Source organism: Nycticebus coucang, chromosome 9, assembly GCF_027406575.1.
Source record: "Nycticebus coucang isolate mNycCou1 chromosome 9, mNycCou1.pri, whole genome shotgun sequence".
NCBI lineage: Eukaryota > Metazoa > Chordata > Mammalia > Primates > Lorisidae > Nycticebus > Nycticebus coucang.
The window spans coordinates 133716062-133742808 of NC_069788.1; the positions used below are offsets into that span (position 1 = coordinate 133716062).

Below are 26747 nucleotides of genomic sequence, written 5' to 3' on the forward strand. Positions count from 1 at the left end.
CTCACTGGATAAAGATTTAAACTTAAGACATGAACCTATAAAAATACTTGAACAAAGTGCAGGGAAAACTCTTGGTGGAATCGTCCTGAGTGAATATTTTATGAGGAGGACTCCCCAGGCAATTGAAGCAGTATCAAAAATACACTACTGGGACCTGATCAAACTAAAAGGCTTCTGCACAGCCAAGAATACTGTAAGTAAAGCAAGCAGACAGCCCTCAGAATGGGAGAAAATATTTGCAGGTTATACCTCCAATAAAGGTCTAATAACCAGAATCCACAGAGAACTCAAACGTATTAGCAAGAAAAGAACATGTGATCCCATCTCAGGGTGGGCAAGGGACTTGAAGAGAAACTTCTCTAAAGAAGACAGACGCACAATCTACAAACACATGAACAAAAGCTCATCATCCTTAATCATCAGAGAAATGCAAATCAAAACTACTTTGAGATATCACCTAACCCCAGTAAGAGTAGCCCACATAACAAAATCCCAAAACCAGAGATGTTGGCATGGATGTGGAGAAAGGGACAAACTTCTACACTGTTGGTGGGAATGCACACTAATACGTTCCTTCTGGAAGGATGTCTGGAGAATACTTAGAGACCTAAAAATAGACCTGCCATTCGATCCTATAATTCCTTTACTAGGTTTATACCCAGAAGACCAAAAATCACAATATAACAAGGACATCTGTACCAGAATGTTTATTGCAGCCCAATTCATAATTGCTAAGTCATGGAAGAAGCCCAAGTGCCCATTGACCCACGACTGGACTAGCAAATTGTGGTACATGTACACCATGGAATATTATGCAGCCTCAAAGAAAGATGAAGACTTTACCTCTTTCATGTTTACATGGATGGAGCTGGAACATATTCTTCTTAGCAAAGTATCTCAGGAATGGAAGAAAAAGTATCCAATGTACTCAGCCCTACTATGAAGCTAATTTATAGCTTTCACATGAAGGCTATAACCCAACTATAGCACAAGAATATGGGGAAAGGGCCAAGGAAGGGGAAGGGAGGGGGAGGTCAGTGTGGAGGGAGGGCAATGAGTGGGGCCACACCTGCGGTACATCTTAGAATGGGTACAGGCGAAACTTAACTAAATGCAGAATACAAATGTCTACATATAATAACTAAGAAAACGCCATGAAGGCTATGTTGAACAGTTTGATGAGAATATTCAGATTGTATATGAAACCAGCACAGCGTACCCCTTGATTGCACTAATGTACACAGCTATGATTTAGCAATAAATAAATAAATAAAATAAAATAAAAAAGAATTCAGTGAATTCTAAGACAGAATCACCAAATATTTTGACACATTGAGGGCAGAACTTGCAGCCCTCAAAGATCTGAGCAATACAGTACAAACCCTCAGTAACAGAATGGAGCAGGCAGAAGAAAGGGTCTCTGACACTGAAGACAAAGCTTTTGAATGCTCCAAATGCTCAGAGAGGAAAAGAAGAGGAAAGCAAAAATGGATCATTCATCTGAGAGAATTGTGGCACCAATACTAAAGAGCAAACATTCGCCTTATAGGAATCCCTGAAGGAGAAGATGGTCTGAAAGGCACAGATACTCTACTGCAAGAGATAATTGTGGAGAACTTCCCCAGCATTGCAAGAAATACTGAAATTCAGATAGCAGTTTCAGAACCCCAGCACAACTCAACCCAAATAAAGCATCTTCTAGACACATTGTAATTAACTTTGTGAGAAAATCCTGCAAGCAGCCAGATTTAAGAAAATCATAACCTACAAGGGGAAGAATATTAGAATGACTGCAGATCTCTCTGCTGAAAACTTTCAAGCCAGAAGAGGATGGTCATCAACCTTCAATCTCCTAAAACAAAACAACTTTCAGCCCAGAATCCAGTATCCAGCTAAACTGAGCTTCATTTATGACAGAGAAGTTAAATACTTTAATGATACACACATGCTGAAGAAATCTGCGATGACCAAACCCACTCTTCAGCATACCCTCAAATTCATCCTCCATAATGACCAGCACAATGCTCTACCACCAAAGTAAACTCACTCTGAAATTCTTGACCAAAATCCAATTTCCACAGTGGTGAAAAGATTCAAACTGTCCACTGGACTTTCAAAAAACTTGACACCAAAAATACTGCCAGGCTTATCAACTCTTAATTAACAGCTTAAACTGTCCTCTTAAAAGGCACAAGCTAGCTAACTGGATACAAAAACTCAGGCCAGATATCAGCTGCATACAAGAATGTCATCTTACCTTAAAGGATAAATATAGAGTCAGGGTGAAGGGATAGTCATCTGCAGTTCAGGCAAATGGAAATCAGAAGAAAGCAGAGGTGGCAATTTTATTTGCAGATACACTAGGCTTTAAACCAACAAAAGTGAGGAAAGACAAGGATGGCCACTTCATGTCTGTAGAGGGAAACACTCAACATAATGAGATGTCAATTATTAACATTTATGCGCCCAACCAGAATGCTCCTCAATTGATAAGGGAGACCCTAACAGATATGAGCAATTTAATATCTTCCAGCACCATAATAGTTGGAGATTTTAACACCCCATTGGCAGTGTTGGATAGATCCTCCTAGAAGAAACTAAGCAAAGAAATTTTGGGCTTAAACTTCACCATACAACAATTGAATTTAACAGATATCTACAGAACATTTCATCCTAACAAAACTGTACATTCTTCTCATCAGCCCATGGAACATCCTCCAAAATAGATCACATGTTAGGTCACAAGTTTAATATCGGCAAATTTACATTTTTGTTTGTTTTTTTTGTTTAGAGACACAGTCTTACTTTATCGCCCTCGGTAGAGTGCTGTTGCATCATAGCTCACAGCAATCTCCAACTCCTGGGCTTAGGCAATTCTCCTGCCTCAGCATCCCAAGTAGCTGGGACCACAGGTGCCTGATACAATACCTGCCTATTTTTTGTTGCAGTTTGGCTGGGGCTGGGTTCAAACCCACCACCCTCAGTATATGGGGCCAGTGCCCTACCCACTGAGCCACAGGTGCCGCCAAGCAAATTTAAAAGTATAGAAATTATTCCTTGTATTTTCTCGGATCATCAAACAATAAAAGTTGAACTCACCAATTACAGGTATCTGCATACTCATACAAAGACATGGAAACTAAATAACCTTAAGCTAAATGATAGCTGGGTCATATATTAGATTAAGAAGGAAACTGCCAGATTTTTGGAACAAAACAATAATGAAGACACTAGTTATCAGAACCTGTGGAAAGGCAGTCCTAAGTGGGAGCTTTATAGTGTTGCAAGCCTTCCTCAAGAGAATGGAAAGAGAGGAAGTCAATAACTTAATGGGACATCTCAAGCAACTAGAAAAGGAAAAACGTTCCAACCCCATGCCCAGCAGAAGAAAAGAGGTAACTAAAATTAGAGCAGAATTAAATGAAACTGAAAACAAAAGAATTATTCAAAAGATCATGAATTAAAAAGTTGATTTTCTGAAAAATTCAACAAAATTGATAAACCTTTGCCCAACCTAAGTAAAAATAGAAAATTAAAGTCCATAATATCATCAATCAGAAATGACAAAGGCAAAATAACAACAGACACCTCAGAAATTTAAAAAATCCTTAATGAATACTACAAAAATCTTTATTCTCAGAAATATGAAAATCTGAAAGAAATTAAACAATACTTGGAAGCACGCCAACTTCCTAGACTTAATCAGAAAGAACTGGAAATGCTGAACAGACCTATATCAAGTACTGAAATAGAATCAACTATACGAACTCTCCCAAAAAAGAAGAGTCCAGAAACAGATGGCTTCACATCAGAATTCTACCAAACCTTTAAAGAGGAACTAGTACCTATATTACTTAACCTTTTCCAAAACATCGAAAAAGAAAGAATACTTCCCAACACATTCTATGAAGCAAAATCACCCTGATCCCCAAACCAGGAAAAGACCCAATAAGAAAAGCAAACTATAGACCAGTATCTTTAATGAACATAGATGCAAAAATATTAAATAAGATCCTAGCAAAGAGAATCTAGCAACACATCAAACAAATTATACACCATGACCAAGTGGGTTTTATCCCTGGGTCTCAAGGTTGGTTCAATGTATGTAAATCTATAAATATAATACATCACATAAACAAACAAACAACAACAAAAAAAAAACACCATATGAGTCTCTCAATAGATGCAGAAGAAGCTTTTGACAATATCCAGCATCCTTTCGTGATCAGAACACTTAAGAAAATAGGTATAGGCTCAGCACCTGTGGCTTAAGCGGCTAAGGCGCCAGCCACATGCATCTGAGCTGGCGGGTTCAAATCCAGCCTGGGCCGCCAAACAACAATGACGGCTGCAACCAAAAAATAGCCAGGTGTTATGGCGGGCGCCTATAGTCCCAGCTACTTGGGAGGCGGAGACAGGAGACTCGCCTGAGCCCAGGAATTTGAGGTTGCTGTGAGCTATGATCCACACACTCTACCCAGGGCAACAGCTTGAGGCTCTGTCTGAAAAAAAAAAAAAAAGAAAAAAGAAAATACGTATAAAATGGACTTTTCTTAAACCGATAGAGGTCATCTACAGCAAACCTACAGCCAATTTCATATTGAATGGAGTAAAATTGAAAACATTTCCACTCTGATCAGGAACCAGGCAAGGATGCCCACGGTCTCCACTGCTATTCAACATAGTAATGGAAGTCTTAGCCATCGCAATGAGGCAAGAGAAGGCAATCAAGGGTATACAAATAGAATCAGAGGAGATCAAACTTTCACTCTTCCCAGACGATATGATTTTACACCTGGAAAATCCCAGAGACTCAACTATAAAACTCTTAGAAGTAATCAAGAAATACAGTAGTGTCTCAGGATACAAAATCAATACTTACAAGTCAGGAGCTTTTATATACGCCAACAATAGTCAAGCTGAAAAAACAATCAAGGACTCTATTTCTTTTACAATAGTGCCAAAGGAGATGAAATATTTGGGAATTTACCTAACAAAGGATGTGAAAGATCTCTATAAAGAGAACTATGAAACTCTGAGAAAAGAAATAGCTGAAGATGTTAACAAATGTAAAAACATAACATGCTCATGGCTGGGAAGAATCAACATTGTTAAAATGTCCATACTACTGAAAGCAATATACTATTTTAATGCAATCCCTACTAGAGCTCCACTGTCATACTTTAAAGATCTTGACAAAATAATACTTCGTTTTATACGGAATCAGAAAAAAAACCTCAAATAGCCAAAACATTACTCAGCAATAAAAACAAAGCAGGAGGAATCACGCTACCAGACCTCAGACTATACTATAAATCAATAGTGATCAAAACAGCATGGTACTGGAACAAAAACAGAGAGGTAGATGTATGGAACAGAATAGAAAACCAAGAGATGAACCCAGCTACTTACCATCATTTATCTTTGACAAGCCAATTAAAAACATTCAGTGGCAAGAAGATTCCCTATTTAACAAATGGTGCTGGGTGAACTGGCTGGCAACCTGTTGGAAGACTGAAACTGGACCCACACCTTTCACTATTAACACAAATTGACTCTCACTGGATAAAAGATTTAAACTTAAGACATAAAACTATAAACATTCTTGGAGAGAGTGCGGGATACACATTTGAAGAAATTGGCCTGGGAGAATACTTTATGAGAATACCCCTCAGGCAACTGAAGCAACACCAAAAATACATTACTGGGGGCGGCACCTATGGCTCAGTCGGTAAGGCACCGGCCCCATATACCAAGGGTGGCGGGTTCAAACCCGGCCCCGGCCAAACTGCAACCAAAAATTAGCCGGGCGTTGTGGCGGGCGCCTGTAGTCCCAGCTACTCGGGAGGCTGAGGCAAGAGAATCGCTTAAGCCCAGGAGTTGGAGGTTGCTGTGAGCTGTGTGAGGCCACGGCACTCTACCGAGGGCCATAAAGTGAGACTCTGTCTCTACAAAAAAATAAAAAAAATAAATAAAAAATAAAAAAATACATTACTGGGATCTGATCTTCTGCACAGCCAAGAACACAGTAAGTAAAGCAAGCAGACAGCCCTCAGAATGGGAGAGGATATTTGCAGGTTATGCTTCTGACAAAGGTTTGATAACCAGAATCCACAGAGAACTCAAAAGCTTATTAATAAGAAAAAGACAAGTAATCCCATTTCATTGTGAGCAAGGGACTTGACCAGAATCTTCTCTGAAAAAGATAGGCGCATGACCTACAGACACAAGAAAAAAATGCTCGTCATCCTTAATCATCAGAGAAATGCAAATCAAAACCACTTTGAGATATCATCTAACTCCAATAAGAGTGGCTCACATAACAAAATCCCAAAACTACAGATGTTAGCGTGGATGTGGAGAAAAGGGAACACTTCCACACTGCTGGTGGGAGTGCAAGCTAATATATCCCTTTTGGAAAGAAATATGGAGAATACTCAGGGATCTAAAAGTAGACCTGCTGTGTGATCCTGTAATTCCTCTACTAGGTGTATATCCAGAAGACCAAAAATCAGCAATGCCTGTGGCTCAGTGGGTAGGGCACCGGCCCCATATACCAAGGTGGCAGGTCTAACCTGGCTCAGGACTGCTAAACAACGACAACTACAACAAAAAATAGCCAGGCATTGTGGCGGGTGCCTATAATCCCAGCTACTCGGGAGGCTGAGGCAAGAGCATCACCTAAGTCCAGGAGTTGGAGATTGCTGTGAGCTGTGTTAGGTCACAGCACCCTACCAAGGGCAATAAAGTGAGATTTTCTCTCTAAAAAAAAAAAAAGACCAAAAATCACTTTATAACAAAGATATTTACAGCAGATTGTTCACTGTAGCTCAATTCACAATAGGCAAGTCATGGAAGAAGCCTAAGTGCCCATCGATCCATGAATGAATTAATAAATTGTGAAATGCTATGCAGCCTAAAAAAAGATGGAGACTTTACCTCTTTTATGTTCCTCTTTTATGTAGGAGCTGGAACATATCCTACTTAGTACAGTATCTCAAGAATGGAAGAAAAAATATCCCATGTACTCAGTACTATTATGAAACCAATTTATACAATCACTCAGACTTTCATAAGAAGAATAGATCACAACTATGGCCTAGGATGAAGGCAGGAGGGGGGGAGGGGAGTGGAGAGGAGGGGAGGGGGGAGGTCAGATCAAGGAAGGGTGAATGGTGGGATCACATCTATGGTACATAATGCAAGGGTACATGTCGGATCTATTAGTATAAAGTATAAATGTCTTAACACAATAACTAAGTAAACAAGATGAGGTATATACTAACCAGTGTGATGTAAGCTTTCCTAATTCTATACGAAATCAGCACATTGTACCCCAAAATGCATTAATGTATACATGATCTATGTGTTTATGATTTAATCAAAATTAAAAAAAAAAAAGGAAGGTCCCCAAGGAGGTTTCATTTGATCTAAAACTTGAAGAATAATCGAGCCAGGAAATAAGTTCTAAGTAGAGAAGGACCACTCACCTTTGAGGACGCACATTCGGCACTTCAATATTTATATACCCCGTCATGTTACATCCTAAACTGACCCCGGTTATGATGAGTCCTGTTTCCAGCGGACGTTTTATGGTGAGGATAAATGCATCTATGCACACATAACAGCTAACACAGTACTGAGAAAATGGCAACAACAACAGCAATTCCCAATCTGTCAAGTCTAAACCAAAAGTTCTTAGCTACAGGGAGAGAGCAAGAATGGAAGGACTGACTCTTTGAGAATCTCAAGAAAGCAAAAAGAACAAAAAATATATGCAGAAACTTTCCATATAATTTTAGGAGTTTCCTGGAACCTTTTTTTTTTTTTTTGAGACACACTTTTACTTTGTTGCCCTCTGTAGAGTGACATGGCACCACAGCTCACAGCAATCTCCAACTGTTGGGCTCAAGTTATTCTCTTAACTCAGCCTCCCAAACAGCTGGGGACTACAGGCACCTGTCACAACGCCTAGCTATTTTTAGACATGGGGGTCTTGCTCTTGCTCAGGCTGATCTCAAACCCATGAGCTCAGGCAATCCACCAGCCTCAGCCTCCCAGAGTGCTAGAATTACAGACATGAGCCACTGTGCCCAGCCGAGGTTCCTGGAACCTTGAAATCCAGCCAAGGCATACTAGGTCCCAACCAGAAATCCAAAACCCCAGGTTAAAGACTAAGTAATTACAAACTCAGATGGGAAGGAATAAGAATGCAAGCTACTACCCTACTTTTATTTATTTATTTATTTATTTACTTGGAGACAGAGTCTAGCTGTCACCCTTGGTAGAGTGCCGTGGCATCACAGCTCACAGCAACCTCAAACTCTTGGGCTCAAGCGATTCTCTTGCCTCAGCCTCCCAAGTAGCTGGGACTACAGGTGCCCGCCACAACACCCAGCTATTTTTGGTTGCAGTTGCCATTGTTGTTTAGCTGTCCTGGACTAGGTTCGAACTCGCCACCATTGGTGTATGTGGCTGACGCTGTAACCACTGGGCTACAGGTGCCGAGCCTACTACCCTAGTTTTAAGCAATGAATAAATCAGGAACACTTAACATTCAATTTCTTCTGGCCTACATTAAGACTATGTAAAATAATTTTCTCTATGCTACAGAAATAAGCTATTAGAAAGTATAAAGAGGCTCGGCGCCATAGCACAGTAGTTACGGCACCAGCCACGTGCAAGGAGGCTGGTGGGTTCAAACCCGGCCCAGGCCAGCTAAACAACAATGACAACTACAACAAAAAAACAGCCGGACACTGTGGCAGGCACCTGTAGTCCCAGCTGCTTGGGAGGCTGAGGCAAGAGAATCACTAAGCTCAAGAGTTTGAGGTTACTGTGAGCTGTGACACCACAGCACTCTACCAAGGGTGACATAATAACACTCTGTCTCAAAAAAAAAAAAAAAAAAAAAGATGTTTAGAATAGCTATTCCACTTTACAAACTTTCTTTGAATTTTCTGGCTGAAAAAAGTTTGTGGCTATAAAACTATGCTCTTGTTTCACAATTTTCAGGGCAACTTCCAATTTCAACTTCTTGCTTAGGAAAATATAAGTCCTAATACTTTCCCATTATTGATAACTTTCGAAACCCCACTTAAATAACAATAGCTAGTAATTATTAAGCATGACATTGCCATGTGTATTTATCCCATCATATTATAGACAAGGAAACCAAAGCTTTCAGAAGTTAAGTCACTTGCCCACTTAGTGAGTAAGCCAGGACTTTTGCAGGTCCACGCAATTTCCCCCTGTGACACTGCCCCACAACCTAAAAGGAGGATGGTAAACACTAAAATAAAGGACATTATTCCTTAAGAGACTTTTACTATAAATACACTTTAGTGCATCAGCCCATTATAAAATCTGGAACTATACTGAACATCCCTGCTTTACACTACACAAAGCAGACATAGATGAAAGAAAAGAATTATCCTGTCCAATCACTAGAAAAGCACAAAAACTAGTTTTAAATTATAATTTTTAAAGTTCTTATAAACTATCACCCTAAAAAATAAAAGTGTAAGCTGAATCTTAAGACTATAGTTTTTTTATGTGTTTTGTTTAAAAAAAAAAAAAAGTAAAAAGCTGTTTTCATTAGAGAAAGAGTAACACCGCCACAAGGCAGGGTCTCCTTCGCCTGTACCATGCCTCCCATCACCAGAGTTGCTGCTATGTTTATAGTGAATGTCCCTGCAAAATGCCTATGAAATGTATAATAAATTGTAAGGCCAGAAATAATGATGCCACTTTCATTATAATTCCATTTTCGAAGTGGCAGTATTCTTCAAAAATATTCTGCTTAAATCTAAGCTTAGAGAATCGTTTAGAGTCAATTTAAGAAGGAAATAGAGCATGGGAGATTCACACCAGTAATCCTAGCACTCTGAGAGGCCAAGGCAGGTGGATCACCTGAGCTCAGAAGTTCAAGACCAGTGAGACCCTGTGTCTACTGAATAAAAAAAAAAAAAGAGGCTCAGCACCCGAACCTCAGTGAGTAGGGCACCAGCCACATACACCAAGATACACCGGGACTGGCAGGTTCAAGCCTGACCCAGGCCTGCTAAACAACAACTGCAACCAAAAAATAGCCAGGTGGCTCAGCACCCATGCACACTGGTTAAGGAGCCAGCCACATACACTGAGGGTGGCAAGTTCGAACTCAGCCCGGGCCAGCTAAACAACAGTGACAACTGCAACAAAAAATAGCCAGGCATTGTGGCAGGCACCTGTAGTCCCAGCTACTTGGGTGGCTGAGGCAAGAGAATCATTTAAGCCCAAGAATTTGAGGTTGCTCTGAGCTATGACACTACAGCACTCTACTGAGGGTGACATAGTGGGACTCTGTCTCAAAAAAAAAAAAAAAAAAATAGCCAAGCACTGTGGTGGGTACCTACTGCTAGTCCCAGCTACTTGGGAGGCTGAGGCAAGAAAATCACTTGAACCCAAGAGTTTGAGGTTGCTGTCAGCTGTGATGCTACAGAACACTACCAAGGGTGACCAAGCGAGACTCTGTCTCAAAAGTAAATTAATTAATTACTTAATTAAATAAAAAAATGAATTACATAATCACTGTTTGTACAATTTCCACATTCAAACTCCCCTGAAATTAAAGACCTGGTGATCAGATCTTTTACTGTCTTTAAAACTAACAAAATTCAGGGCGGCGCCTGTAGCTCAGAGGAGTAAGGCGCTGGTCCCATATGCCAGAGGTGGTGGGTTCAAGCCCAGCCCTGGCCAAAAACTGCAAAAAAAAAAAAAAAAAACTAACAAAATTCAATTGCAATTTATATTATACTCCAAATAAAATTAAATCAAATCTTCTAAGTTAGTAAAAACAATACCAAAGAAAATCAAATCAATAACTATCCTTAGGTATATGTAATATATGTACATGTATATATGTCTGTGTGTATATGTGTACAGAGAGAGAGAGAAAGATTTTATTGTGATCTCTCCAAAGACAATAGAGGAAAAAAATCCTAGAAAAGAAATTCTTCCTGTATTTTTATTTGTGTTCCATAAAATACTTCCTAAAGTTGGTGAAAAGGCAATACACCAAGCCAATGTAAGGAAAACAATAGTCATTTAACAAACTCTTTATGTTCACTACAAAAATCGAAAGCTACAGCAACTAAGAAAATGCCATGAAGGCTACGTTGAATAGTTTGATGAGAATATTTCAGATTGTATATGAAACCCGCACATTGTTGCAACCCTTGATTGCACTAATGTACACAGCTATGATTTAACAATAAAAATAAATAAATAAAATAAAAAAAAATCGAAAGCAAAAACCTATTTCTGAATCTATATCTGATTACACTTAGTTATGTTATTCCATAGACAGATATGCAAATCTAATTTATGGAATGCTTTACATAATATTTATCTAGAATGTGTTTACTACTCAAAAATCACTTTTAGGATGTGGGCAAGAGACTTGAACAGAAACTTCTCTGATGAACACAGGCGCATGGCCTACAAAAACACATGAAAAAATGCTCTTTATCCTTAATCATCAGAAAAATGCAAATCAAAACCACTTTGAGATATCATCTAACTCTAGTAAGATTAGCCCACATCACAAAATCCCAAAACTGCAGATGTTGGCATGGATGTGGAAAGAAGGGAACGCTTCTACACTGCTGGTGGGAATGCAAGCTAATACAATCTTTTTGGAAAGAAATTTGGAGAACACTCAAGGAACTAAAAGTAGACCTATCGTTTGATCCTGCAATTCCTCTACTAGGTATATACCCAGATGATCAAAAATTATTTTACAACCAAGACATTTGCACCAGAATGTTTATTGCAGCCCAATTCATTATTCAGATGGAAATAGCCCAAGTGCCCATCAACGCATGAATGGATTAACAAATTGTGGTATATGTACGCCATGGAATATTATGCAGCCATAAAAAAAGATGAAGACTTCACATCTTTTATGTTTGCCTGGATGGAGCTGGAACATATTCTTCTTAGTAAAGTATCTCAAGAATGGAAAAAAAAAGTATCTAATATACTCAATACTACTATGAAATCATTATATAACCACCTACACACTCATACGAATGGCAAAACATAACTATAGTCCAGAAAGTAGAAGGGAAGAGGAGAGAGAGGGGAGGTGAGGGGGTATATAGGAGGAAGGTATCTGGGGGGACCTCACCTACTGTGCATGATGCAATGTGGTACATTTCAAAACTATTAAGAAATGAGTATAATTATGATGGAGGTGTTACTTAGTTCAATGTAAGCATTTCACATTGTACATTGAATCAGTACCCTGAATCCCATAAAAGTATCAATTTACAAAGTTATGATTTAATAAAAAACAATTTTAAAAAATCACTTTTAGGGCAGCGCCTGTGGCTCAGTGGGTCGGGTACGAGCCCCATATAGGAAGGGTAGCGGGTTCGAACCCGGCCCCAGCCAAAGTGCAACCAAAAAATAGCCAGGCGTTGTGGTGGGCGCCTGTAGTCCCAGCTACTCGGGAGGCTGAGGCAAGAGAATCGCTTAAGCCCAGAGTTGGAGGTTGCTGTGAGCTGTGTGAGGCCATGGCACTCTACCGAGGGCCATAAAGTGAGACTCTGTCTCTACAAAAAAAAAAAAAAAAATAGCTGGGTATTGTGGCAGGGGCCTGTAATCTGAGTAGCTGGGACCCCCTAAGCCCAGGGGGTGGAGATGTGAGCTGTGATGCCACAGCACTCTACCAAGGGCAATAAAGTGAAACTCTGTCTCTTAAAAAAAAAGAATCACTTTTAGTCAACCTGGAATTAGGTTTGTGGTTATAGCTAGTCCCACTATTACTATTCTCCAAATTCTCCTGTGCTGGCAAAATACACAAGTTCCAAAAATCATATTCTTGGAGAGCAGAGTGGGATTTTTAGAAAACTTGCAATACTACTGGACACTTTTAAAAAATGAGAAAAGGATATGCAAATGACCAATAAGCAGATGAAACGATACTCAACATCACCAATCAGTAGGGAATTGCCAATTAAAACCACAGTGAAATATCACTTCACACCATTATGACTATTATCAAAAAATAAAAAAGCAGAAGATAACAAGTGTTGGTGAAGAGGTAGAAAAATGGGAACCCTGTACACATTGTAGATGGGAATGAAAAATGGTAGAGCTGCTATAGAAATAGGCATGGCAAGTCCTTGAGAAACTAAAACATATGCTGCAAGAATTCCTCCTCAGGAATTGGGTATATAACCAAAGAAATGAAAGCAGGAATTCAAAGAGAGATTTGCACACTATCTTCATAGCAGCATTATTCACAACAGCCAAAAGGTAGTAGCAGCTGAGGTATCCATCAATGAATGAACAGACAAATACCATGTGGCATATACATATAAAGAAGTACTAGCCTTGGCTCAGCGCTTGTGGCTCAAGGGGCTAAGGCACAAGCCATATGCACCTGAGCTGGCGGGTTCGAATCCAGCCCACGCCTGCCAAACAACGACAGCTGCAACCACAAAATAGCGGGGGCATTGTGTCGGGTGCCTGTAGTCCCTGCTACCTGGGAGGAGGAGGCAGAAGAATCACTTGAGTCCAGAAGTTGGAGGTTGCTGTGAGCTGTGATGCCACAGCACTCTACCCAGGGTACTAGCCTTAAAAGGTACCTATGGGTTGGAACTTTTTGACTGGAAATAAAAAAGGAAAGACCAGGTGGCACCTATGTGAGTAGGGTGCCGGCCCCATATACCAAGGGTGGCAGGTTCAAACCCAGCCCTGGCCAAACTGCAACAACCAAAAAAAAAAAAAAAAAAAAATAGCCGGGCATTGTAGTGGGCCAGCTTCTCAGGAGGCTGAGGCAAGAGAATTGCCTAAGTCCAGGAGTTCGATGTTGCCATAAGCTGTGATGCCACAGTACTGTACCAAGGGCAATAAAGTGAGACTCTGTCTCTATTAAAAAAATAATAAGTTTAAAAATTTTTTAAACAAAGGGAAAGACCAAGCCAGTTGGGGGAGTGCAGCCCATTTGGAATTCTTCTATGCCATAAATAAAGCCATTCTCATTTAAAAAAACAAGTTCTAGTCTTAGACAAAGAATGAAATTCCAACACATGCTACTCCTTAAAGACTTTATACAAAGTGAAGTAAGCCAGTAGAAAGAAACCTAAAGTAGCCAAATTCATACAGACAAAAAGTAGAATGGTGCAAGCGGAGGGAGAGGGTATGGAGAGAAACAGGGAGTTAGTGTTCAGTGGGTACAGAGTTTCGGCTGGGGAGATGAGTGGTAGTGATGGCTGCACAATGTCAAGGTACTTAATGCCACCAAACTGCAAACCTAAAATGGTTAAAATGGTAAATTTTATGTTATATTTTATCACAATGAAAAAATAAGAAAAAGGACAACAACAAAATACTAAAACATGTGCCCGATCTTCTCATACGTGCCTCTTTCACTACCCACAAAACCAGTATCTCATGGCCTGTGCGCAGTGGCTCACACCTGTGATCCCAATACTCTGGGAGACTGAGGCGATGGACACCTGAGCTCACAGGTTCTACACCAGCCAGAGCCAGAGGGAGACCTCATCTCTAAAAACAGCTGGGCATTGTGGCAGGCGCCTCTAGTCCAGCTACTCAGGAGGCTGAGACAAGAGAATCACTTGAGCCCAAGAATATGAGGTTTCTAGGAGCTGTGACACCACAGCGCTCTACCAAGGGTGACAAAATGAGACTGTCTCAAAAAAAATACTAATACCTGGTTAGGAGTGGTCAGTTAATGTCTTTTTTGTTTTTCCTAGAGACATAGTCTCACTATGTGGCCCTGGGTAGAGTGCCGTAGCGTCACAGCTCACAGCAACCTCAAACTCTTGTGCTTAAGCGATTCTCTTGCCTCAGCCTCCCAAGTAGCTGGGACTACAGGTGCCCCGCTATTTTTGTTGTTGTAGTTGTCATTGTTGTTTGGCAGGCCCAGGCCAGGTTCAAACCCACCAGCCCCAGTATATGTGGCCAGCGCCCTAGCCACTGAGCTACGGCCACCAACCCAAAGTTAATTTCTAATTTAAGTGTTTACCATGAGCCCTAAGAAATTAATGCAACAATAGTTTTTAAGTTCCTTCTAATCTTAAAAAAGTTTAACCAGCATTCTTCACCAGAATTAAATCCTTCATCATATATAGATCCTAACGGCTAGTACATACTAATTCAGATTAAATAAATTACCAGAGTCTGTCTCTCAACCCTGTATTTCAAGCATGGTTATCCCTAGAGTTTTTCCTTTATTTTTCTTCCAAAGCCTCATTATGACTATTTTTATGTTTACTAGCAAAATCATTAGCCAAATTTTTCTCCCCCAAAGCTCATAAGAGTTTATCTTTACTAACTAGTAATATAGCATCTTTGTAGTAATCAGCACTCATTTAGTTCCTACAGACTTCAACCATAAAACACAAGAATCCCTCCCTTAAAAAAAGTGTTCACGTGGAAAATATAGAAGCCTGAAATACCCTAAGCTAAATTTTGAGGAGCTTTTCCAGTCACATTATAAAACCTCCAGTTTCGGGGCAGCGCCTGTGGCTCAGTCGGTAAGGCGCCGGCCCCATATACTGAGGGTGGTGGGTTCAAACCGGACCCCGGCCAAACTGCAACCAAAAAATAGCCGGGCGTTGTGGCGGGCGCCTGTAGTCCCAGCTACTCGGGAGGCTGAGGCAGGAGAATCGCTTAAGCCCAGGAGTTGGAGGTTGCTGTGAGTTGTGTGAGGCCACGGCACTCTACCTAGGGCCATAAAGTGAGACTCTGTCTCTACAAAAAAAAAACCTCCAGTTTCACAAAATGCTACAGAAATAAATCTACATTAATGAACTAGTGAACAAGGTTGCCTGGTTTCCTCCAAGTCATGAAAAGTCCATCGTGTTGTTTATGAACCCTTCTCCCCAATCCTGAGTATTCAGCACACAAAAATACATCTTCAAGAATAGTTTCTGAGTTTCCACACTATAAAAGCTATGTTTTGATGTTTTTCAAACAACGCCTGTTCACAAACATGAAGAAAATAAATGGAAATTAAAAGGGACAAAAAGGGCGGCACCTGTGACTCAGTGGATAGGGCACCGGCCCCATATACCAAGGGTGGCGGGTTGGAACCTGGCCCCGGCCAAACGGCGACAAAATAATAACCAAGCATTCTGGTAGGCGCCTGCAGTCCCAGCTACTCAGGAGGCTGAGGCAAGAGAATCACTTAAGACCAAGAGTTGAAGGTTGCTGTGAGCTGTGACACCACAGCACTCTACCGAGGGTGACATAATCAGACTCTGTCTGAAATAAATAAATAAATAGGACAAAAAGTATGCACATGCGCAAACAAAAGTTGAAAGGTCTAATTTAGAAAAAAATAGTCCTCACATTAAAAACTTGTGCTTAGGCTCAGCCTGGTAGCACAGTGGTTATGGCATTGGCCACATGCATCCAGACGGGCCTGCTAAACAACAATGACAACAGCAACAAGAAAATAGCTGGGCGTTGTGGTGGGTGCCTGTAGTTCCAGCTGCTTGGGAGGCTGAGGCAAGAGAATCCCTTAAGCCCAAGAGTTTGAGGTTGCTGTGGGCCATGACGCCACAGCACTCGACGAGGGTGACATAGTGAGACTCTGTCTCAAAAAAACAAACAAAAAAAAAAAAAACTTGTGCTTAATGTGTTCCAAAGTAAAGAGGAAAGAAATATTAGACAAGTGTGATAATCATATATCTTTTCTATTTGTACTGTCTGAAAACAAGGATGCACTTAATTATAAACTGACAATTTTTTTTATTTTTAAAAATGAATTTTTCCAAACACTACTTTCTTTATGTACATTAATGGTACTATCTGTAGTTGTCATCTGCAAACAATATATCCACCTAAATGTCAACAGAAGATAAAATGAAAACACTAACAGACCCAGACATCTTAAGTTCTGGGGCACTTAGTTCCCCTGCTTGTCAATGTGAGAGATTGTCCTGACAATAAGTTTCTTTTCATTTCTCCACAGCCATTTGGATTAAAATGAGCCCTTTAAAAAGGATGGGCGACATATCTGGTCACACTTCAGTAACTACAATGTGTCTGACAGCCTCCCATCCCCTCCATATGCAACACAGATTTTTAACAGATATGAAACTCTACAAAAGGAAAATTATATATAGATAAGGAAAGATCACTTAAAAAGAATGCATCACCTGGCCATGAGCCTTACCTTTCAGCAGCGGCAGAGGAGTTAACTCTATAGGCTTGCCTTGAGACCTAAACTGTGAGGAACTCTGCGACCTCTTCTGTCTGGCTTTCCTGACGGACTTCCGAGAAAATCCGTCTACTTTATCCACTGATGGAGGAGTAGTTGGTGCTGAGGACATATCCCTACTGAAGAGAAAGAAGTACAATAAACAATTCCCAAGGTGGAAACATACGTGAGAGTTACACAAATTCTAAAATTCCCATATATGACATTAATGAAAATGGGAGTATGTGCTCAAGTAAACAAAATCAATTATGAAAAGTCTATATCCATGGGAAAACATGAAAATCTGATGAAAAAAGTAATGTAACTATCATATAAGCAATATCATAATTGTAAGGTATTATACTCCATTGTAAGCATTAAAGACACTAGTCTAGACTTGAAGAAATCAATGCTGTCTGCCCATTTTCTAACAGCAAATCCCTTCTCATCTTGCAATTCCTGAAATAATTTTGGAACTATTCTGCAGCTGGAAAACTTCCACAGATACATTTTCCCAAGACATTTAATATTATGAATGGGTTCTAGAGTTGAAATCCATATTGTACTTTAAGAATCTACACCAGTGTATTATAGCAAGGTGAGATTTACAACTACTGAAACTATTTAGGCATGACTTTTAAAGTGATGGTGCTGTGTTAGCTATGATAAACTATACCAAATGAGGACAGAATAGACTACGCTAAATAAAACACATAAAAGGCATAATTAAAATCATCTCAAAGAAGTCTTCTTTTTGATTGAAGCCACCTTAAGTTATTAAAGCTTGGTTTAAAAAAAGCTATCATGAAATAAAGCACCAAAGTTGAAATGAAAACAAATGCACATCCTACTTAGCCACAGTGAGTTCCCCTGAGGTTTAGACCTTGAAGTTCATCACCAAATACCAATTTTATTCCACCAAACTGATGGAACTCAACGGTGTTTTACAATTTTTAACCCTCTCAAATTATTAAAATGAAGGCTATTTCTTAAAAGTAACAAGCGTTAAGCTCAATTTCATTCATCAATTGAAACAGATGCTATCATCTCTTTGGTGCTGAGGCTCAAGATTAATGGGAGCCTCAGATAGAAATAATGCATATGGGGGAAATACTGAAATGCAATTACTCACATGTCATTTCAGTACATAAAACAAGTGTTTTTTTAACATCTATATTAAAAAGTAAAGGAGTTTCTTCCTCAACATCTAAGAATAAAAAGTTACCTGTATTAACTGGATTCTAACAAAATAAAATTGTAAAAAAACACTGGGGGGGGCGAACCCCATAATGTTAAGGTTTGGAATGTTGACATTTTCTTTGGTTCTCTTTAAAAATATATATATTTTTTTAAACTACCCAATTTAATCTTAAATATGATGGACACAAAATGGAACTACAAACTATGAATGACTACAAGATGTAAGATCATTTTAAAATACCAAATGACTGTATCAGCAAGAAGCTCCAACATCACATTTCTATCTTGTAAATTTAGGGGCCGATTTTCCAATCTGGTATGTGAATTATTTAAACTTCATTCTACCCCTAACAATATTTAGTAAATCCCGGTTTTCCACTACTCTTTTTGTCTCTTCTTTATTCCTCATCTCGAATTTCCACAGATAATATATAAGTAGCTTTTTTGTTGTTTTAATCATTTGCCCCTTATGCCCGCAGCCCAGAGCAAGGGTCAGGAATCTCGACCCTAAAGCATTGCACGGAGCGGGTCCCTGCAAAGCCCGGGGAAACAGGTTTCGCCCTCGGCCAGGGCGCTCAAAGCTTTATCATCCTCTGAACAGCGGGCACGGGGCATTTCCGAGGCTCAGGATAATCCAAAGGGGGTAAGGGGAGGGGGAGTGGGGAGACAGAGAAAGAAGGGGTTTGTAGGAATGCTTACATACTCCTTTAGCCTCCCACCCCACACCCCAAACCCTGGAAAAGATAAGCTGCTACAGAATCCTCCCCACTACACCAAACCCCCCATTTTATCCCTCGCCCCCGCTAGTGGATAAAGGGGCACAAGAAAACGCCTCCAATCCCAGGTGGAGAAAGGGGGAAGGGGCAGAGTGAACCAGAGGTATCATCAGAAGCGTACGCAGGTAAATCAGACAAGTGGGACGGACGCTTCCCCTCCAGCACCCCACCCCACCGCACCCCTCGCCAGCCCGGGCCAGGCCTTCCCAAGGCCGGTGCCCCGCAGGTTCCACACAGGAAGACCGAGAGGAAGAAGGGAAGCGGACGAGCCGCCGTGCTGGAGGGACGAAGTTACCTTGAAGCTTCTGGGGAAGAATCCAAAGATGATCTGTGGTTTCCAGGGGCTGGAGACCGGCGAGGGGACCGCAGCGGGGGCGGGCGGCGGGACCAGGACGTGCAGGGGGAGGTCCGGGCAGCTGCAGGGACCCGGGGCGACGGCTGTCCGGTGCGGCGTCCCTCCGGTTCCGCGGCGGTGGCGCCTCTAGGCCTCACGGCCGGACCCGAATCTCAGCGCTCCGGCAGCGGCGGCCTCACGATCCTCCCCCGCGGGCCCGTCCCATCAAATCGGCACCGACCCCGTTGCGGCTCCGCCGGTGGCTCCTCGCTCACATTCCTGGCGGGCGGCGCCTCTGCTCGTTGCTCCGGACCCAGCGGCGGCGGCGGCGGCGACGTGAGGGGGGGGGGGCAGGGAGAGAGGAAGATTGGATCTGCAGCGGCAGCAGGAGGAGGAGGCAGGATAAGGAGGAGGAGCCGCTGGAGCTGGAGCCGCCGCTGCCAGAGCCGCCGTTCGCTACCCGCGAAGGGTCCCCGTCAATGCCCCTTTCTCTCTCCTATTGTCAATATCACCGGGCGGCTGAGTCCATGGCACACGCGCAACCGAACCTTCTGGCCAGCAGCGCCCGCCTCCGGCGCCCGCCCACTGGAGACTTCAAACGGGAAGCCAGGCCTGATTGGCCGGCGTCTGCCTTCACTCCCCCGGCAGCATGTTCGGTTGAGAGCCGATCAGGGATTGGCGGCGGGAAGGCGGAGAAACAGGAGGGTAGAAAGAGAGGAGACCAAGGATTGGGCCGAGGCGTGAAGGACCCGGATGCAGCCCAGGTTCCCCGGCCGGGCCGCCGCCGCTTCCGCCGGACGCTTGAGTAGCCTCAAGTGAGAGGAGACCCGGATCGGCGGGTCGGTTTCGCGCGATGCGGAGCCGTTGGGAGGCGATCGTCTTCAACCAAAGGAGTCTGAGGGCAAGGGTCAGCTAAGGGTGGGCGCCCCCTTGACCTTGGTCCTGCCCTCTTTAGCGGCTAGTGGAGTCGGGGCGCGGGAGTCCCACTTAGGATGCGACCCCGCGCTGCGCAGACACAGGTGGCCGGCCCGCGCCGCTGCGCCTCTGCGGGTGTAAATGGGCGCTCTCCGCTGAGCCTCGCGGGAAGCCCGGACCCGGTCTGGCAAGGGTTGGGTAACGCTTCGAATTCTCTCTCACCTGATCTCTTTTTCCTAAACGTTTGCTTTGAATATCAGCTCCCTGTAGCCTGAAACCTCGGACGCCGACGTCGTCTGAGCAAGTGGGAGCGCAGTAGCCGCGCTGTGCGATCCATTCCTCAAGAATAACGGCGTCGGCGGGCCATTGGCTCAGGGCCGTAATCCCAGCACGCTGGGAGGCCGAGGCGGGTGCATCACTTGAACTCAGGAGTTCAAGACCCGCCTGTGACTCAAGCAGCTAAGGCGCCAGCCACATACACCTGAGCTGGCGGGTTCGAATCCAGCCCGGGCCGCCAAACAACAATGACGGCTGCAACCAAAAAATAGCCGGGTGTTGTCACAGGCGCCTGTAGTCCCAGCTACTCGGGAGGCGGGAGCAGGAGAATCGCTTGAGCCCAGGAGTTGGAGATTGCTGTGAGCTGTGATGCCATGGCACTCTAGCCAGGGCGGCATCTTGAGGCTCTGTCTCAAAAAAAACCTGCCTGAGCAAGAGCGAGATCCAAACTCTACTAAAAATAGAAGAATTAGCCGGGCGTTGTGGTGGGCACCTGTAGTCCCAGCTTCTCGGGAGGCTGAGTTAGGAGGATCGCTTGAACACAGGACTTTGAGGTTGCTGTGAGCTATGCTGAGGCCAGGACACTCTGCCTAGGGAGACAGAGCGAGACCCTGTCTCAAAAAGAAAAGAACAACTGTTTTGACCAGCCCGCTGCTTAGAACTCCAAACTATAGGAGTTTCAAAATTTTCATTAGCAAGTTGGATCTCAGAGTTTGTCGAGAAGACTTTAACTATCTAGACACCTGATGATATGTTTGGAGAAGTGTTTGCATCCTTGGTGAGCCCTAGGCCAAATGCTGCATTTCATCAGAGTCTATTTTTGGATTGTCGATCTATATGAATGCACTATAAACATTTTTTTGAGGGAAGAAAAGAAGAAATTATTGATAATGGGGTGGGGGGGAAGTTATTATTCCGTCAACTGAGAGATAACCACTATTAGCATTTTAGTATATTTCAAGTATTTGTTTCTTTTTATATTAGTAATAGGTGTGTCCTTGTGTAGCCTAGTTTTTCCCCTCACCATGTCATGCTTTCTATATATTAGGGAATAGAACTATGTGTAAATAAAACTGTATGTACCACATGTGCAACTGACAACCCAAAATGCATTTGCATTTCTAATTTGTGTTGTTAAACACGCAAGTATTGCAAATTTCTGTGCACACGCCCAGAAATGGCTTTTGAGTGGAAAAATAATTACGTGTCATGAAAGAGAAAACTATTCTTGCTTTGAACTGAAGTGGAAAACTGGGAAAGATGACTCTTAGATGGAAGCAGGCTCCCCCTACTGACTCCAGATGAGTGGCTCCTGATGGCTAGTGCCCATTTTCGCTCAGATAGAATTCATTAATACTAGGTCCTATAAAACTATAGAATACCAGTCTAGTTCCTCCCTTCAAGAAACTTACGTGTCTATATCTCAATTTCCTGTACAGTCTTCATGGAAGTTCAGTATCCCAGCCAAGCAGAACCTGTTTCCTCAATTTTTGATTGAGAGTAAATGCAGAATTAAAACCAAGGAAGATTTTGAAGCCAACTTAATTTCCCTTGGCAACAGTTGAACTGTTAAAAGAATAGTGCTCGTTTGAAATGCTCACAGCTGTTGCTTAGAACATTTCATAGAGTGGGGATTATGCTTGCAAATTATGGATCTCAATAAAGACAATTCATTTCAAAGTCATTTCTCTTTTTATAAAATGGCTGAGCAACTGAAATGAGCAGGTCCTTTTTTAAATGAGAACATCCTTGCCCCAGTGAAAAATTGTTCTCTGGACCATAATTTCTGAAGGTCTCCTGCATCCCAAGTCTGTGTACTCCAAGGATAGTGCAAGGCAATTAATTTGGGGTGCAAGAGAAGAAAACATAAGGACATCTATTTATGCTTAATTCTAATCTAAAAATAAAGACATTAAGATCAATTAATATTTTATATATAGAATAAATATATGGAATAGTCCCTTGGTGTAGAATAGCATAACAGATGTCCTCAGAGAAAAGTGGGAGTTACCCATTCCCAGGGTTTGGCAGTGGTATAGCTCATGCCTGTAATCCTAGCCCTCTGGGAGGCTGAGGAGAGTGGATTGCCTGAGCTTATGGGTTTGAGACCAGCCTGAGCAAAAAGAGAGGACACCCCCCCACCCCCGCCGCATCTCTACTAAAAAAAAAATAGAAAAACTGGCTCAGTGCCTGTAGCTCAAGCAGCTAATGCGCCAGCGACATACAGCAGAGCTGACGAGTTCAAACCCAGCCTGGGCCTGCCAAACAACTACAACCAAAAAATGGCCGGGTGTTGTGGTGGGCACCTGTAGTCCCAGCTACTTGGGAGGCTGTGGCAAGAGAATGGCTTGAGCCCAGAAGTTGGAGGTTGCTGTGAGCTGTGAAGCCATGGCACTCTACCCAGGGTGAAGCCATGGCACTCTACCCAGGGTGACAGCTTGAGGGTCTGTCTCAAAAAAAGAAAAAAATAATAGAAAAACTGAGGCAAGAGGATCACTTGACCCAAGTTGGAGGTCGCTGTGAGCTATGACCTGGCGCGACAGGGCGACAGCTTGAATCTGTCTCAAAAATAATAATTAGCCCTTGCCAAAGGACTAAGCTAAGCACAAGCCAAATATCAACCAATAAATAGAAAAAGAAAAGATGTATGCTAATAAGATAACCGTCAGAAATAGACTAGTCTAAGTGGTGTGTGTGAAGTCGGGGTACAGGAAGCTGGTTAGGACTAAGGGAAGAACATGGAGAAGGCCCAGGGCAATAGCAGCTCCCTTAGGAAAACTAGGAAAGTGGGAAGCTCCCAGCTAGTGTTGACAGGGAATCTTTGGTGTCATAGTTCTCTGACCTACATTTACCTACCAGGAAACACACTCAGTAGTGACATATTTTGGGGTGACAATTTATATTTTGAGATGTGCTGCAAAGGTTGCAGCTTATTCATAGCATTTGATATGGTTGAAGTGCATTAATTACTGCTTGAGATTTAAAATGTTTGAGTGTTGGGGCAGGTAAGGTGGCTCACGCCTATAATCCTAACACTCTGGGAGGCCAAGGCAGGTGGATTGCAAGTTCAAGACCAGCCTGAGCAAAAGTGAGACCTTGTCTCTTCTAAAAACAGAAAAACTGAGGCAAGAAGATTGCTTGAGCTTGAGTTGGACATTGCTGTGAGCTTTGATGCTACAGCGCTCTACCCAGGTGACAGCTTGAGACTGTCTCAGAAACCAACAAACAAAAACTAGGCTTGGCGCTTGTAGCTCAGCGGCTAGGGCACCAGCCACATACACCGGAGCTGGCAGGTTCCAGGCCAGCCTGAGCAAGAGTGAGACCCCATCTCTACTCAAAAATAGAAAAATTAGCCAGGCATGATGACAGGTGCCTGTGGTCCCAACTTCTTGGGAGGCTGAGGCAAGAGGATCTCTTGAGCCCAAGACTTTTAGGTTGCTGTGAGCTGTGATGTTTCAGCACTCTACTGACAAAGTGAGGCTCTGTCTCATAAAGTAAAATGTTTGCGTGTTCCACTTCCTACTTGGAGCTGCGATCTGGAAGTGACTATTAGAGGACTTTTGCACTGTCCTTAATGAGAGGTCCTGCGTCACTGGTGGATCAAGGCAGGGAGAGAGGCCTTAAATCACTGATGGAGAAGGAGAGTTGGAAAAAGAAGAGAAAGCCAGCTTTAAATGTACTGTAGTCCACCCAGGACAAAATACCAACTAATACAAGACAAGCAATAATTTTGCTTGTAAAGTAGTCAAATAGCATGATTAAATGAGCTTAAATCTATACCTAATAATGATAATGATGATAACAAACTCTGAAATTAGAGATTAGTTCTGACAGTGAAGACCTGAGGCAAATTATTCATCCCACCAAACTTTGGTTTCCTCACCTGTAAATAAGCAGACTAAAAATTCCTAACTCATGTGATAGTCATCAGATTTAACAGAGGTTATGCATTTACTACAGTGCCTAGCATATGTTAACTGCTCAATAAATACTAGTTATTACCACAGTCATCCATTTTCTTATTTTTAATACATTTTTACACATCTAGAAATGTTGTTTTGTTTGTTTTGAGATAGAGTCTCACTTTGTCGCCCTCAGTAGAGTCCTGTGGCATCATAGTTCACAGCAACCTCAAACTCTTGGGTTCAAGCGATTCTCTTGCCTCAGCCTCCCAGTAGCTGGGACTACAGGTGCCCACCACAATGCCCGGCTATTTTTAGAGATGGGAGTCTCACTCTAGCTCAGGCAATCCACCCACCTCAGCCTCCCAGAGTGCTGGGATTACAGGCATGAGCCACCGTGCCCAGCATTAGAAACTTTTCTTTAGGAAGTTTTCAGTCTTTTTTTATTTTTGCCTCAAAATTTTATTCTGGCATACCCCCCTATGACAGGAAGAAAACAAGAACCAGAGGCATGACTTTCAATCCACTTCCACTAAATTATAGAATGCGTGTGGGAGCATTCATTAGCAATAGGGATTTGCATTTTACAACATTCACATACGTCTGAAAGGAAAAAAAATGGTGATTTGATTTACCATCTCAGAGCTTTATCTCCATTTGTAATTCATATTCCTTTAAAAGAGGCTTAAACTTTAAGGAGGTTAAACTTTAAATAGGTTTAATGTCACCTATTTCTTTTCCTCACTGTAACCTCTAAACGTCCAGTTTCTAGTCCAAGCCCTGCCTCTAATGATGGTCTAGCCTCCTGGTGTTGGATCCCTCCTCCCAGCCACCCCTTTTTTCCTTTGAGGACCACACCCTGCCTCACTTTGTGTGGTCCTGGTGGAACTGTTGATCACAGTGCTTCCTGCTTCCCTCTTCCCTCCACCAAGAGGTGAGTACTCCACGCAAGAGAATCAGTAGGGTCTTCCCCAAGATTTGCTTTTTGAATGCTGAGGGAAGGTTGCCTCTCTTCCTCTTGGACCATAAACCATTAAGTTGAAACTACTCCTGACTCTTTTCCTTCCTCCATTCCATAAGAAGCCAATTCTTTTTTTTTTTTTAACTTTTTTTTTTTTTGTAGAGACAGAGTCTCACTGTACCGCCCTCCAGTAGAGTGCCGTGGCATCACACGGCTCACAGCAACCTCCAACTCCTGGGCTGAAGCGATTCTCCTGCCTCAGCCTCCCGAGCAGCTGGGACTACAGGCGCCCGGCTATTTTTCTGTTGCAGTTTGGCCGGGGCTGGGTTTGAACCTGCCACCCTCGGCATATGGGGCCGGCGCCCTGCTGCAGTAGCATCCTCCAACTTAGGCTCAAGCAATCCTCTTGCCTCAGTTTTTCTGTTTTTAAAAGAGACAGGGTCTCACTTTTGCTCAGGATGTTCTTGAACTCGTGAGCTCAGGTAATCCACCCGCCTCAGCCTCCCAGAGTGCTAGGATTACAGGTGTGAGCCACTTTGCTGGGCCAAACCTGAACTAAATGTTGAACTAAATGAAATTTTTTTTATATTGCATCTGTAAAGTGAAGGCTGAGTTGTAATTGTGTCCTTCACCCAGAAAATGTGCTATATTTCCCTGCATTATACCCACTGGGTGTGAAATTACTGAACCCTTTCCCCTCCCCAAACTAAGTGAAATCTTTAGATGAAATCTAAAGCATCCCCCCTTAAACATAAATGAAAGGATATCATTTAAAGTTTAAAAATTTATCATTTAAAGATTCCTGCCAGGAATTTTTTTTTTTTGAGTCTTTCTCTGTTGCCCCCGGCTAGAGTGTCTAGAGCAGCAGGTCTCAACCTTGTGGGTCGTGACTCCTTTGTTCCATTTGTAAAACCACAGCAATTAGGAAGGTTGAAAACCACTGGTCTAGAAGTGTCCTGGTGTCATTGTGGCTCACAGCAACCTCAAACTCCTGGGCTCACCCGATCCACCTGCCCCAACCTCCCAGAGTGTTGGGATTACAGGCGTGAGTCACTGCACTGGCCTAAGAATTCTTTCTTAACGAAATCCATCAAGTCTAATTTATTTGTGTGGCTTTTTTCTAGAGTTCAAACTTAAGAATTACCCATGGAGGGTGGTACCT

At 42.4% G+C, this 26747-nt stretch overlaps 2 protein-coding genes across 4 annotated transcripts in view; one reads left to right on the forward strand and one right to left on the reverse strand.

The window, feature by feature from the left end:
* The window catches only part of PPP2R5E (protein phosphatase 2 regulatory subunit B'epsilon), a 196575-nt gene extending 176949 nt beyond the window's left edge, over window positions 1–19626 (reverse strand). For 2 of the 3 annotated variants that reach the window (XM_053601812.1, XM_053601810.1), the window contains exons 1-2: window positions 19493–19626; window positions 17198–17361 (exon numbers count right to left, since the gene is read on the reverse strand). In XM_053601812.1, coding sequence (XP_053457787.1) covers window positions 17198–17354 — 157 coding nt within the window. In that variant the 5' untranslated portion in view covers window positions 17355–17361; window positions 19493–19626. The remainder of the gene's footprint in view (window positions 1–17197; window positions 17362–19492) is intronic. The other variant, XM_053601811.1, reaches the window with a different exon arrangement.
* LOC128594810 (translation initiation factor IF-2-like) lies at window positions 18666–22445 on the forward strand. Its single transcript, XM_053603662.1, has 2 exons — window positions 18666–18737; window positions 19229–22445. Exons 1-2 carry the CDS (start codon window positions 18666–18668, stop codon window positions 20273–20275), a joined length of 1119 nt encoding a protein of 372 aa, XP_053459637.1. The 3' UTR covers window positions 20276–22445.
* The last annotated feature ends 4302 nt before the right edge of the window (window positions 22446–26747 follow it).

Bases quoted from the DNA above. Each gene is read 5' to 3' on its own strand.
- LOC128594810 (XM_053603662.1), top strand. From the start codon at position 18,666: ATGACTGTATCAGCAAGAAGCTCCAACATCACATTTCTATCTTGTAAA. The intron at 18,738-19,228 runs GTATGTGAATTA...CGCCCCCGCTAG, and splicing joins GGGGCCGATTTTCCAATCTG to TGGATAAAGGGGCACAAGAA.